Source organism: Poromitra crassiceps (assembly GCF_964638095.1).
Source record: "Poromitra crassiceps genome assembly, chromosome: 18".
Lineage (NCBI taxonomy): Eukaryota > Metazoa > Chordata > Actinopteri > Beryciformes > Melamphaidae > Poromitra > Poromitra crassiceps.
Genome location: NC_139636.1, coordinates 16034855 through 16049775, shown reverse-complemented (window position 1 = coordinate 16049775; position 14921 = coordinate 16034855). Strand labels below are relative to the sequence as shown.

The 14921-nt window shown below is 40.8% G+C and overlaps 1 protein-coding gene across 1 annotated transcript in view; it reads left to right on the top strand.

The window, feature by feature from the left end:
* The first annotated feature begins 2869 nt into the window (after window positions 1-2869).
* The window catches only part of banp (BTG3 associated nuclear protein), a 49133-nt gene continuing 37081 nt past the window's right edge, over window positions 2870-14921 (top strand). Inside the window, exons 1-8 of the mRNA XM_083654846.1 lie at window positions 2870-2960; window positions 6440-6518; window positions 7185-7297; window positions 7404-7603; window positions 7885-7974; window positions 8871-9043; window positions 11175-11414; window positions 13464-13622. Coding sequence (XP_083510972.1) covers window positions 6446-6518; window positions 7185-7297; window positions 7404-7603; window positions 7885-7974; window positions 8871-9043; window positions 11175-11414; window positions 13464-13622 — 1048 coding nt within the window. The 5' untranslated portion in view covers window positions 2870-2960; window positions 6440-6445. The remainder of the gene's footprint in view (window positions 2961-6439; window positions 6519-7184; window positions 7298-7403; window positions 7604-7884; window positions 7975-8870; window positions 9044-11174; window positions 11415-13463; window positions 13623-14921) is intronic.

Genomic DNA, 14921 nt, shown 5'->3' with positions numbered 1-14921 from the left:
ATGGAAAGAGCAGTATTTCTTTTGTGAAGTAAATGGGTAAATGAGTCGAATTGATTTTAGTAAAAAAAAAATCCGGCATCCATGAGGTCTCAGTTGAACAAATCCGGCCCTCTACCTAATATGAGTCTGACACCCCTGCTCTAAGGGAGTGCAAGGCAGATATTTAAACAGCCTTGTTTGTGTACAGTACCAGTGGCATGGGAGTAATAAAAAGGGATTAAGGACCAGGACCCCTGGTGGTCAGTAAGATGGGCTGGTTGAGCCAATGTTAAAATGATCTTTATTTATGATTTATTTTTGCTTTAAAACTATTTTTTAATTTTCTGCTTAAAGTTCATGAAAAAAGTGGCATTCTTGTTTTTTCACACAATAATTTCATAATACCATTTGTAATGCCACCGTTGTAGTGCTGTTGTTCAAAATTAAAGTACATTTTCTCAGATTTATTGGTGTCTTTCTAGTCACACAATTTAATAGTCAGTGTTTCCCATACACTGATCTATTTGTGGTGGTACACCCTACATAGATTTTGACCCCCACAAATACTGCCACATATTAATTTAAACTAGTTGACTGCAAACTCCTGCTTTAGTGCTTACAGTATATTATTATCTTGTCGGAATATTATTCCAGCCAATAAGTTAGGAAGTTCCCTTTTGATTTAATTTTACTTTTGTTTTGCCTACAAAGCAAAATGTTACTTTACTTGAAACTCCCCTGAAGTGATTTTGGTATTATTTATGCAAGGATAATTCTACCATATAGTAACCTGTATGCAGAATATATATAGTATATATAGGGAAACAATTATTTTTTCATTGCTGTAAAACCACAGAACGGTAAAGAAGATATTGATGTGTGTAGTTCTTCATAGATCTAGTCTCTTCATTTTGATCTCAAAGTGCGCCAGTTTGATCCATTTTTACTTGAAACTGTACAAAATTTTCTTCCGGGGGGGCATGCCCCCGGACCCCCCTAGGGGTTCAGTGGTCCATGACCTTTGGGTGGGCTGAGCCCACCCAAAGCTCTGATGCTAAAACCGCCCCTGTCACATGCTGCATGATGCATTTCGTAGTAATATGGTGCTTTACCATACACAATTCTTTGGTGGTGGCTGTCATTTCCTTATAATCACTTGTCAATTCATCATCACCTGTTATTTTCCTACCAAGATGGCTGTGTGTTGATGTAGCAGAATAATATGAATACACCTGAGTTACTTGATCTACAGAAGATTTGGCTGTCACTTTGGAATTCCCTCTATTGCGATATTAACTATTGTGAGTTTAAACTATGAGTAGTTCATTGTTGTTTGATATGATTTTGTCCCAAGGAATTTCATCTGAGACGTTTTGTTGTTGTTTTCAGCCTCAGATTTAGCTATAGGCTTATTCTCTTTTCTGACTCAGACCAACTTGAAAATCTCAAAAATGTTTGTGGGCCACATCTGACTGTAAACGATAAAATGAGCTATCCATCATCAGCACCACACATAAATCAGAAACTAAAAGTGTGAGGCTGTCTGCAATAGGCTAGTTAAGCGTGGGCCCCGGCCTACATGTTGTGGATAGCTGCCTTTGAGATGTGCTGATGTATAAATAAACAAACTTAAACTTGCAAAGAGTTTTGTAGTTCTCATAAATTTTGAATGTAAATGTTTTGACTAATATTTTCACTTTGTTTTTCATTATTAATTGACCCAATTTCTCTGTAATTGTTGCAATTTGTTACCTCAGCACCTTTGCAAATGATTCTTTCTCTCAATTGAATGAATTACTGTTCTTATCTCCCATGTCTCATACAGAGTGCGCCGCATACGAATTGAACAGCCCTTTGTAATGTGAACGCTAAGCACAGACATGAATTGCAACACTTTCCTGTCTTGATGTCTTCATGATGACTCAGGTAGGGTAAGATGATCTCTTCTGATTGACATTATATTCCCATGGAACAGAGAGAAGAGTGCGCTGCTCATCCTACAGCTTGATGTGCTCCATCACCAGTTTCTGGGTTTTGCACCTCTGTTTTTGCACTGGAATGAGTTTTAAATATAGTTTATTTTTATTTTATTTTATTTTTTACAAAACTCTTAGTGTGAACAAATAAAAACACGCAAAGAAGTTGCTGCACAACAGAGGGGAGTGTAAAAAAAAATTCAGACTCACCTTACTATTCAGGCTATAGGCTAACATTTATTGAAAATAAGCTGTAGACAGGTCTTCATTCTCACCTTATTACAGAAACGACGTGTGCTCTGTATTGCGACTGGGTAGGGTTTTTGTAGTGTGAAACTTAACGTTCTGAAGAGAAATGGACATTGATGGTAATACTGTATGTGATTGAGTAGGCTATTGTTGTTGATAATAGGTGCAGGTTACAAACAGTGACAGTAGTGTAGTAGTGGACACGGATTGGACTTGTGTCTGCTGAATCTGGACAAACAGTGGGATGTTTCTATATTATATGAATGCTCATGAATGGTCACGTTGGTTACAGCACAAATATGAGCATCTTGTGTATTGGTAAATGTTTTGTTGGTAATTATGAAATATACTTATTTCCAATTTAAAAAAGCAAAGACACTAGTTGTAAGGCACTCTGTGCTACACATGAAGAAGAAATAGTAGTGCTAACAAACTCTTTACATCAAATGATATGGTGGAGAAAATGTGAAAGTATATTATTTGTGTACACACTTGAACAGTGATAACTGGGGGTAGAATGGCATAGCTTAGGCTATGTAGTTTGGAAGATGATATGACTACATTTTGTGTAGTGTTTGTGTGAGCAGCATCTCCCACTGCGGTTGCTTGCTTGCAGTTTGACCTCCCTGTGTGTGTGGGACCGTGTGGGACCAGCAGGGGACTAGTAGGAAGGAAGGAACACAAGCTCATCTCTCGCGAGGAACGACGCCGTTATCGGAATCTCTACAAACAACACGAGAATTCATCCTTCACACGGTAATATAACCCAATCTTACACGGTACATGTGTCGTGTGCCAGCAGCGGAGAAGGGGAGCCGTGTCGAAATCATCTTTTTGTTGATATTTTTCCTAACAACTCACATTACAACATTTCGGCGGCTACGCGGCCTAACTAGCAAGCTAACTACCACGCTAGCGTACACCATGATGTCTTTGCCTTGCTTCAGCTTTGACGTTAGCAACCAAGCTTGCAAAGCTAGCTAGCAATTTGGGATTTTTCTACACATGCTAGCGTTAGCTAGTTGGCTATGGCTAGCGCCAGAGTATCAATTTTGACCAAATAGGCTAGTATGGCTAAAGCTCGAGTATCAATTTTGTCCAAATAGGCTATGGCTAACGCTCGAGTATCAATTTTGTCCTAACAGGCTATAGCTAACGCTAGAGTATCGATTTTAGCCAAATATTTTTCACATTTGGGGGTATTTTCATTGGATTTACACTAAATCAATTCGTATAATTTTGGTCACTCTTCATATTGCCCTGAGATATCCAGTAAGGGCTAGCCGTAATTAAGCTAGTCTGCTAATGACTTATAGATGGTCTCCTATTGCAATATGCAACATTATCTAGCTAACGGTAGGCTACGAAGAGAGGGCGTAATAACAGCGTTTGCTTGTAACGTTACTATCTAACGTTAGCTTTGGAGCTAACGTTACTTGGGGATAGAAAAGCAGTGTTTGGCCACAACTCAAACATCGTTTATAAGGTTAAGCTAATATTCATGCAGTTGATAATGATATTGTCATTTCAATTATTAAATACAAATGGACCTAACGTAAACGTACGATGTAGCGTTACCATGTTCCATCAGGCCCCTGGCTCTAATGACAGAAGAAGATGCTGGCGATGATACAAATTTATTTTCATGATTATGGTTGATAAAATTGCTTTTAGTGTTTAAAATACAAAACTTATTTTGTTGACGATGATCTCATGATCATTGAATCCAGCTGCGAAGGTTTACAATCGTCCTAAAACAAGAGTGACTGAGTGGGAGAGGGGTGTCCCCTTGTGGTCAAGGGTAGCTAGTTTCCACGACCTTCAGGAAAGCATGAAATATTCCTCACTGCTGCCACCTTTGTGTCTGAGTCTGGTTCTATGTTGGGCAGAGTTGATCATATTCATCATTAGACTATAGGAATACTACCACAATTTTAATAGAAGCAACTAAAACCACTAGAAACTGTCCTGTAAAGCCGAGTTCACACATGCAGCCTTCCTGCATGGGCTCAAACATGTATGTGAATGGGAGAAGAGATCGATATCCAGGGAAATTCTGTATCACCAAATACAATTTCTCACCACAAGACCTAGTAACATTTCAGGGAAAATCCTTGCTCGGTTGCCACGTGAATGAAAGCAGTAACACTGCAGGGAGGGGCACATGAATGCCCCCCTCTCTGCAAATTGAATGACAATGGGATAGTCCTGACCAGTCCTGCCCACCTCAGTCATTTGCTGGGAACTGTGTGAAAACGATGATTGATTATTCCATGAAACTGCATTTGTGTCCCTCAGACAGCTTGTCAAATAGTATAGACCCTTTTCACGGGGGGCATTTTGTGGTCGAAAGGGCAGGGTAAACACAGGTGCAAGCAAAACACGAATGAGGGTTTCCAACTTCCATGAGTCTCTGTGTTTACCATGCCTTTTCGACACAAAATGGCCCCCGTGAAAAGGGTCTATTACGGTGCTGCCAGATGAAAAAGTAACTGATAAAATATTTGCAAAATGCACACAAAATCGCCCAAAATGTTTGATCAACAGAAGAAGAAGCATCTTGCACCCCCCCACCCCATTGCATTTAAGTAACAGGAAAGCACCATAGAAAACGTAGTGTTGTCACGGTTTTCGGTACTTCGTCGGTACTACATTGTTTTTTTTGTTTTTTTATTCAAAAAACAATACTTGAGGGCTACATGCCACTGGTGTTGCACTGTCTGCACTCACTGCCATACAGAGTTGAATGTAAGAAGTAAGCAGAAGCACATTGTTTTGTTTTAAAGTTGAAGGCTACATCCCATTTGTTCATTGGAAATGGTTGCATACTTTAATAAAGGAGAATATGTTGAAGAAATATCTGTCTGTTTTTTTTACCGTGGTACCGAAATTGGTACAGAGTACCGTGGAAAAATTCACTAGTACCGGTACCGACTACTGAATTATTGGTACCGTGACATCACTAAAACATTGTAGATGGTCATTTCTCAATTATATCACAACAGAAGCAATAAATTAATTAACTTAAATGTCTTAAATGAGCAAGTTTTAAATCCAATAAATTGTAGGATGGTGATCTATCTGGTTTTGAATTATCAGTTGCCCTTAAAACTATTATTGAATTACCACAAAAGTAAACAAGATACATGTTTAGGTTTGTTTAGATCTAGGTATCCTAATTATTGCCTGATCACAAGTCAAACTCTTGCTAGAAAACAAATAAATGTGACTGCTTTGATATCAGGGAGTTTGTGAAGAAATGAAGAATAGTACAGTCAGCTGTCAGCAGTGTTCTACAAGGACAGCAGTGATGAAGCTTTGTTGGCTATAGGGCCATTTCACACTAAGTAATAAAAAATAGAGTCCGCACAGCGCACACTGGCAGCTGCTCCCAAATGTTTAATCGGAGACCACAAAAATGTGTGACGTTTTGGGCAAAGCCCTTCCTCAGACATGAATGAAGTGTAGTGACACACCCCTTAAGTACCCTCGCAGGGGTCACCTGACACATCATGTGATACATAAGACATACAGTACACTTTCATTTCACACTGTAATCAATATCATTAATGAGGACCCTGGCACTGGAACACCTAAATGAAATGGAACCATCATTAATGCTATTGATTACATCTGCTTTACTTCCTGCTTATCACCTGAAAAAGGTTGCTGTGAAATGGGTCAACTGGAACATACAACAATGTCAGCAGCCTACAGCCTGTTTCCACAGGGTTTTCTCCTGTAGAGCAAACAAACAAACAAGCCCAAATTCTGTCCACCCGCCCAAACCCGTTTCCCTGCCCAATGCAACCCAATCTGCCAACTGTTAAAAAGGTGCACATGTTTTCAGCATGCCACACAATCATTTTTGCCATATCCCAATTCACATTTGCAATAATGACAAGACATTTGATTTTCAACCAAATAAAAGTTATTTTGAATGACATTAATAATTTATCAATGCCTATATTCTAATCTCTTTCACCTTGTAAAAAAATCTGCAAAACAATTGTCCACATTGTCGACATAATGAGGAGGTAACAGGTACAGCACAAATACAAAAGTAGGAAGATGTAATTGTCTTGTTTTTTTTTTTTTTTTTTGAGTTAACAACCTGTTTAGCAGTATGTGACCAGCAAGCAAATCAAATGTTTTGCTAACATCTCAAGTTGAACAATATTTGGGATGGAAAGCCTCTAGTCATATATTGTTCTGTCCCTGTTTTATTATTTCAGCTGTGAATGATGTCTGGGCAAGAGTTGGGTGAAATTGTGCAAATAACAGTGGAGGACTTTGCTCAGGATGAGCAGAGAGGTAAGATATATTTTGAAATAATATTCACTCACTCTCATCATCTCTGTGCCAGGTAGTGCAGCGGTACATTCCCTGCCTACCAACATGTGGGGCGCAGGTTCGCGCCCCAGTGTTACCTCCGGCTTGGCCGGGCGTCCATACACAATTGGCTGTGTCTGCGGGTGTCATCCTCTCTCTGTGCTGTGCTGTCTGGCACTTGAGGCAATGTCAAGGGATCTATCAATCCATTTTAAACCAGCACAATAAGTCATTCGCATTGACCAATTATCTTTAGGTTTTATTGTAGGCAAGTGTGCACTACTGTAGGACTTTAATATTTTAGTTGTTTTAATCGTTTTCACCCCTGGAGATTATAATGTATCTACAAAAGCCACTGTATTCTGTCTTGGAGAGAACTGAGGTTGACATAAAGTTTAAACAAATGACAGCATCATCATCTAAGCAACGGTTGGGAAGATTACACAAAAAATATTGTTACTGTTGACCACTTACACAGGCTGATTTATTATGTGGTGACATGGTTCCTGGGAACTGTACATGGTTAATCTTTTATTAATAATATAGGAATTGTTTTATCAATAATATAGTAATTGTAATAGTTCTGTGGTAAAAACAAGGTTGTCCTGTGCTCTTAACAAGGGTGTCTACATATTTGACTTGTATTAGATATGCTGGACAATCATGAAGATGGCGAAGACAAGCCTCAGAAGAAACGGAGGAAATTGAGCAACAACCAGGAGAATAACAACAACAATAATCAAGATATATCTGTTATTAAGGTACGTTAGCTCTGCATAAAGGCGTTTTGTCTACGTCCACAGAATGTGGACAAACTATAATTTACGGAAACAAAGACATGTTTTTTCTTATTCTCTGTCTCTCCAGAACCTGTTGCTCTCATTCAACTCGTCAATCTGCCAGAGACTGGAGGGCATAGAGTCGAAGTTACAGGCAGTGGAGGCCACCTGCAAGGCCCTTGGACGTAAATTGGACAGCATGGTTCCCAATGCCAGGAGTCCCATCCAGGTCCCTATGGTTGCAGGTTCACCTCAAGGGGCCACTCAGACCTGGAACAAAGTGCGCTGGTGAGCTGCAAGGCATTGGCACACCGGCACATTTTGCACCTAGGAATGGTTTCAAGCTGAGAATGCTGTCAAATGAAGATTACCGTAGTTTAAACTAATTCTTGGGCTGAAGAAATTGTAGTCTTTTCATTGTGTTGTTTTTTATTACTGAATTGTAGTCTTTTCATTGTGTCTTTTCCAAGCCTGTTTTATGTCTTTCAAATGCAATACAATTTGTACATACACAGGAATTTATTATTTTATATATTCGTTTACCACTATATTTTGGATTTCTCCTTCAGTGTTGTTCCACAAACAAATGTGATAGTGAGCAGCGACCGCCCAAAGGGGTCGGGTCCGGAGGACACTCCACTGGAGAACCTGCTCAGCAAGTGAGTGGCTCACATTCAATGTATCTGTTTCATATGGACTGAGGTCAGAGATCTGCAAGGTTTGCAAGGTCTGGTGCTTTATAGCTCAGATTAAAACTTTAAACGCTGGTCCCTGTGTTTGTGTTCGTACAAAGTGTACATACACATTCATTTTAGTGCCCAATATAGATAGTTTTTGCTACTCTGTACACTTGTTCTCAATTTCATAATTTATGTGAACAAGTTAATAAAATATGTTTGCTTTAGCTTATTTGGTGAGTTTCAAAAGAGGAGCCACTGATTTTAGCCACTCTGTTGTTTAGTTGAGTTAGTTGAGTTAGTTGAATCAGTTGAATCCTTTGATGAGGCTACAAGGCATGATGGCTAGAGTTTTGCTTTCAGTTTGTGGATGAGTAGCACTGAAACATAGTAGTGCAACTGTCCAATGCCATGTTTCAGAGAGGGAAGACATGATTTTCAAGATGATTTAATTTTTTACATTGGGCACTCCTTTATAATGTCAACTCTGTCCTTAACTGGGCGTTCACAGCGGAGCAAATTTCACAAGTTTGTGCGCCGAGATTACATACAAAGTCAATGTAAACGCGCGAGTAGATGTGATTTCATCCTGGGCTGCACGAATGAGGCGAGTGATGTGAATTTTCGTGGTGCGAATGACAAGATTTTGCCTCATCACCTGTTCGCTCGAGTTGAAATTGTTCAACTTTACAGTTGCTCTTGCGAGTGAAGCTTTTTTTAGGCCTTGGTGTGAACGTACGGTAACGACGGTTGCGTCCTTCCCCTCCGTTTACATCTAGTTAATGTTCGGACTGTACATAACCCAAACTTATTTTTATGTGTGCTTCATGTGTGTGTTAGCCTTGCTGCATTACTGACTAGCGTATGTCTGTTTTCAGCACAGTGAGCGGACGGCGGTCGAACACCATCCTGGTGAAGGTGCCGGGGCCTGAGGACAGTCAGGACGAGCAGGAAAGTGGCTCGGAGGCCAGTGACACCGTTTCCAATAGTGGCCAAGCCAGTAACGCACAGAACGGCCAAAATATCACGCTCATCACTCTCAACTCAGAGGGTATGGTTTCACTCTGCTGATATTAGACACACATGCATTGGTATGGTTTCTCTCTGCTGATATTAGACACACATGCATTGGTATGGTTTCTCTCTGCTGATATTAGACACACATGCATTGGTACGGTACTTCTCACATTCTTCTTACTCTTTTGGTGGTTGAGTTTATATGTGCAGAGCATCTTGGCTATTGGTTATATTCCGGTCAAAGTCTTTTGTAGTATCCATGTTGGTATTCATGTCCACATCCAGGGTCCTGCCCGGCACAGATAAAATTGTCTGTATGAAAATGTCAGCTAGCCTTTCCCCCCTTTTTTCTTTTCTATTATCTTTTGGGCATTCGCCCCCCCCCCCCGCCCCCCCTCCTTTTTTTTTTATTATTTTTTTTTTTAGAGAGAGAGAGAGAGAGAGAGAGAGAGAGAGAGAGAGAGAGAGAGAGAGAGAGAGAGAGAGAGAGAGAGAGAGAGAGAGAGAGAGAGAGAGAGAGAGAGAGAGAGAGAGAGAGAGAGAGATTTCCCTTTGACTGAACGATAGAAGGTTCCTTCTGATCAGCGTTGGGGGTAACTCATTACAAAAGTCATATATTGTAATATATTACTTTTAGCAGTAACTCAGTAATATAACTTATTACTTATAGGATTTCAGTAATATTATACCAGTTACTTTGTCAAGTAACTCAAGTTACAAATTGAGTTATAAAAAAATCAAATCAAAGCACATATTTAAAAAAGATACAATCATTTCCTAATCAAACTGTGTGTTTCTATGCAAATAACCACTACAGATGACAATAACAAAGGAAAACAATAACATTTAGAATTTTTGTTTGCACTGACTTTAAGGCGATTGAAATTATTCTACGGGATGGTTCCGGGGCGGCAATGTCATTCTGCTGCTGCTGTTGTGTTGGTAAAAGTAATGCAAAAGTAGTGTAATAAGCAACGAGTTACTCTACACAGAAAGTAATATTGTAAAGTAACTTATTACTTTCAAATGAAAGTAACTAGTAATATGTAGTATATTACATTTTGAAAGTAACTTGCCCAACACTGCTTCTGATACAGGGGAAGGAAATGATGATCCCCATCAGAATAGTAATTGTAATCCATGTTTTTTGTTGCCATCAAAAGAGTCTGAGCTTGCGCAGATGTCAAAAACAAAAAGTGAAAAGAGCAGGATCTTTTAACGTACGCAATATCAGAGTAAGCCAGGCATCTTAACTGGGTTTCTCCAAGTTTATTCTAACCAATTCATGGCATTTTCATGCGCCGACCCAAAATCTGGTTTCTTGAGCATCCGGGTTTATAAGATCATTTCCCATATGTACACAGTCTTGCTCCCTTGAGGGCTTACGTGACTTTTTCAGATGGTGTGCATATTGAATCGAAAACATACTCCACTGACTAACAGCGATGGCATGATGCGTGGCATGTTCATGTCCTTGTGGGACCTCTCTCAGGCTGTGATGATGTTTGCTCTGATGCTTCACTCATTGATTCAGTAGCGTTGCTCAGTGGTTGCGATCAAGCCTGAGGGGCATAGTTCATGTCTAATTGAGCAAATTGACTCAGCTCATGCTGTTTCTGTTCTTGCTGTAATGGTTGGTTGAGACGTTTTGAGTGGACTCACACAGTTCTTGGTTAGCTTCAAAGGCAACTACGTATTTGCAGCTGTGAGTCACCATGACAAAATTGTGTCCTGTCAGCATTAGCCAGAAGGTATCATGTCGTACTCAGAAGTGTGTGTGTGTGTGTGTGTGTGTGTGTGTGTGTGGGTGGGTGGCCCTGTGGCCCTGTGGGAGGCTGCCACATGTCAATAATATTGTGAATAATAACACATTGTTCCAACACCCTGGAAGTAATTTAATTCTCTTTTGCTGCCACATGGGTGTGCTGTGGTATATGAATTAACACTAAATACTCCTATACCAGTGTAGTATATTGCCTTGTGGACCAGTAGTTGTGCAGTTTTGAAACAGGAATTATGTAGCATTTCTTCTGTATTGCAGGAGTGCTAGGCAGAATTTTCATAGCGTTCTCCAAGATCTCAACATCTGACACAGACCGATGTTTTTATGAAAAGTGTTTGTGTAGCTACCTGTTATAAATTGCTGTTCTTCCTCCTCTCTCTAGACGACTACCCATCAGGCACCTGGCTGGGGGATGAAAACAACCCAGAGATGCGCGTGCGGTGCCCCGTGTCGGCGGCTGACATGCTCCACATCACCACAAACTGCCGCACGGCAGAGAAGATGGCACTAACACTTCTGGACTATCTGTTCCATCGAGAGGTCCAGGCCATGTCCAACCTCTCTGGACAGGGCAAACATGGCAAGAAGCAGCTTGACCCCCTCATGATCTATGGCATTCGCTGTGAGTCTCCTAAAGCTGACGACGACAACAATCAAACTGAGTTGACTCTACCATTGACAATGACAAGTGTATCAGTTTTATGTATTTCCACTTGACAACTGTAACTGTATTCATCTGAACTGAAAAACACCATACAATTTGAAAGGAACAGGCATTAGAGATAGTCTAAACATGTGATAAACAGTCGTTACACCGCCGCTGCAATTATTAGCTGGTAATTTTGTCAATTATGTCTTGGAACAGATGACATTATTTCGCCCCCATAGTCATCAAAGTAAATATTGGGCCCATTTTCCCAAAGCCACATATCTTGTGAACATTTTGACAGTAAAATGGCATTTTTCAGACAGACAGATCAGAAGAAAATTAAACTTGTTCAAGACCTGTCTCTGTCTCAGCAAAACACCCTCATGAGATTTGGCAACAGGAGCTCACGGTAGCAGGGAGCGATTAGCTAAAGCTACATGTGACGTTTTTTTTTTTTTTTTTTATCTAATATCTTATTTACAACTAGATTGGGCAGCTTTGTGTTTATATGTGTGGTTTGTGTGAAGTTTGGGAACTCACCATCTCTAGCTCAGGTTAGCCTGCTAGGTCAGCACTAACCCTGCATCACCAGGCTCTCTCTCACAACACTTCAAGGGGAGAGGTGACCATGTGACCATTTAGGAGACCAGCAGAGTGCCATTTCTTATTATTGGCAGAGCCTGCAGTGGGCTGTCTCTACCCAATATTAAAGGTCTCTGCTTAAACTAAGCAAGACAGTTGACATTAACAACAACAAGATGTGGAGAGGCACGACAATCGTCACTTGTCTCTGAGCTCGTAAAGAGAATTTCACATGATTGACAAAATTACCAGCTAATAATTGCAGAGGCTGTGTTTAATAACCACTGTTTACGACGTGATGAGAATCTGTAATGCCTCCATAGCATAGATTATTCAAAATATTTTAGGATTGAATGGATCCAGGGTTTATAAAACTCCCCCTTACAGCACTTGAAACTCTTACAGCACTGAACCCCCTGAGCTTTCGCACATTTCCTCTCTATCGCCATAAACGAAGCATTATAGAAATTAACACAGAAATGGACTGCAATCTGTATTCCCGAGGCAGGTTACAACAGCACGCATTGCACACATGCATTAACGCATAACACATTTGAAACTTACCAGACTCTAAATGACAAGCATATGTGGGGTACAGTGATGCTAACGGAGCCACTCATAACTCAGTGGACTCTTGATTCCACACAGGGATACGGAGGCGGGCAGATGGATATTTATGAAAGTCCTGTGGCGATACATGTGTGAGGTGTACATTGCTGTCTAGAGTTCTGTTATCCTACTTCTTTTGCTATATATCCTGGGGAGTTCAGCCTAGGCCACCTGCAGGAGTTAGGCACAACAAAGGTGTGTTTCAGTATGTGTGCTTATGACTTAGCCCAGTTAAATGCCTGGATATTGAATTTGAGCGCATGTCCCCCGTTGCGTATTTTAAAGGCGTGTATTCCTCTCGGCAATGTGGTTACAGGCAGATTCGGACTGACATGGAGGTATGTAGAGGCTGGAACAGGGCCAGGTGACTCACTCTACCTGTCTAAAGGGGGCGGGGGCGAGCACCTGCCCTGCCTGCCTGTACAGGACCCATCAGGCTGTATGCCTTCGCCTGATCGTCCGCACAGCAGCGCCCCACAGCAGCACCCCACAGCTCTCCCTCTGTCTCAGTTCCTACCCGGGGGCTTTCGCTAGCTCATTAATCGATGTAGAAACGAGCTGTCAAACGGGTCACGCCCTCTGAACAGCTAATAATACGTCGACGCCACTACAACCGCGGGGTTCACTCTCGAGTGCGCACAGCTCCACCGAGGGAGTGATGGGGGTCACGCATGACATGAATGCTGCATGTCCAAGACTCAAAAGAATATTAGCCCAGGGGGCCTCCTGTTAGCTGCAATGCAAAAAAAAAGTCATTTTAGAGACTCATTCTTGACAAGCCACTAAGATTTGATCTATGTGATGACCTTTGACCTTTCTGTGTCCACACAGGCCACTTGTTCTTCAAATTCGGCATCGGTGAGTCAGATTGGTACCGCATCAAGCAGAGCATCGACTCCAAGTGTCGCACCGCCTGGAGGCGCAAGCAGCGTGGCCAGAGTCTGGCTGTCAAGAGCTTCTCCAAACGCACGCCGCGCTCCTCAGGCTCAGGTACAGTGCAGCATATATCCGGGCCTTTTCCTGCCTTCAAAGCAGGCCTTTGTCAGTGTCCCTGTTATATGATATAAACTACTATATGATAGAAAATTCATACATACACCACAGGTCCCCACTATAGAGGAGATGATCCGATTAGATTTTGTTGCATGACTGCACCTTCGTTACTGCATCAATTTGCATATAAATGAGGAAGACTGTTTTTCTTTGAGCCACTATAACTCCTTAATGCTTATACAATATGGATTTCATATTAATAGCACCCATTTGTTATCTGTCTTCAAATTTGGCCAATTATTCTGTTAATTGGCTTAATTACATTTTCATTAGCATAACTGGTTATGTTTATATCATGGTGATTATGGCGGTCATTAAGGACCTCTTGCTTAAAGTTAGAATGGGATTATAAGACCAATTTTGTCACTGAAATGAACAAGAAAAAAACATGGTTTCGTATCCGAGTACAGGTCTGCATGACTGGGCTGATTTCTGAGTGGGAAAATATTTCAACACTTTTAAGACCTCTAAAATAAGAGTTCAAGCCATAATGGATGTATTTAACAGTATTCAAGGACTTATTGAATTTCAAATTCAAAACATTTTAAGACCTTTTTGAGACGTGCAGAAACCTTGAAGTTGTAACCAAATGCTTTGGCAGTCGGTACACTAACATTTATCCTCATGGTCTGAAAAAGTAGCAAGATGCTTTTGGCAAATAAAGTCGCTACGGTGGTCTGAAAAGTCTAAATCTATTAACAATAGTTTGTCTTTTGTCCATTTCGATGGACGCAGCGTGGGGTCAGATTTTCCTTACCGTTATGAAGCTTCTTTGCTTTGTTCAGTCGGTGCAGAGTTCCGTTTTGTTCAACTTTGGTGTTTGAGGCTTTGGCACACGCCACTCGCACTATGGAGGGAAAACGTCTGTACAGAAGGAATCAACCGACAAACACACACAATGCAATTACCGTAAATTCCGGACTATAAGCCACACCTTTTTTCCCGTTTTTTGGGCTTTTTTGGCCCCTGCGGCTTATATAACGGTGCGGCTTATCTATGGATTAAAAAAAAAAAAAAAAAAAATCTCTCTTTTTTAGCACTCTTTCTAACTATAAATCCACTTCTGTTTTAATTTCCTCTCTTGCCCTCTTTTCACCACACTGTATGACACTGTGCACTGTAAAAAACAACACAGGTGGTGTTGTGTTATGTTGTTTTGTTGAAATGTTAATAAATGGGAGCTTCCTCAAACAGCCATCTCTTTCCTGACAATCCCCTCTGTGCATGAACCCTTAC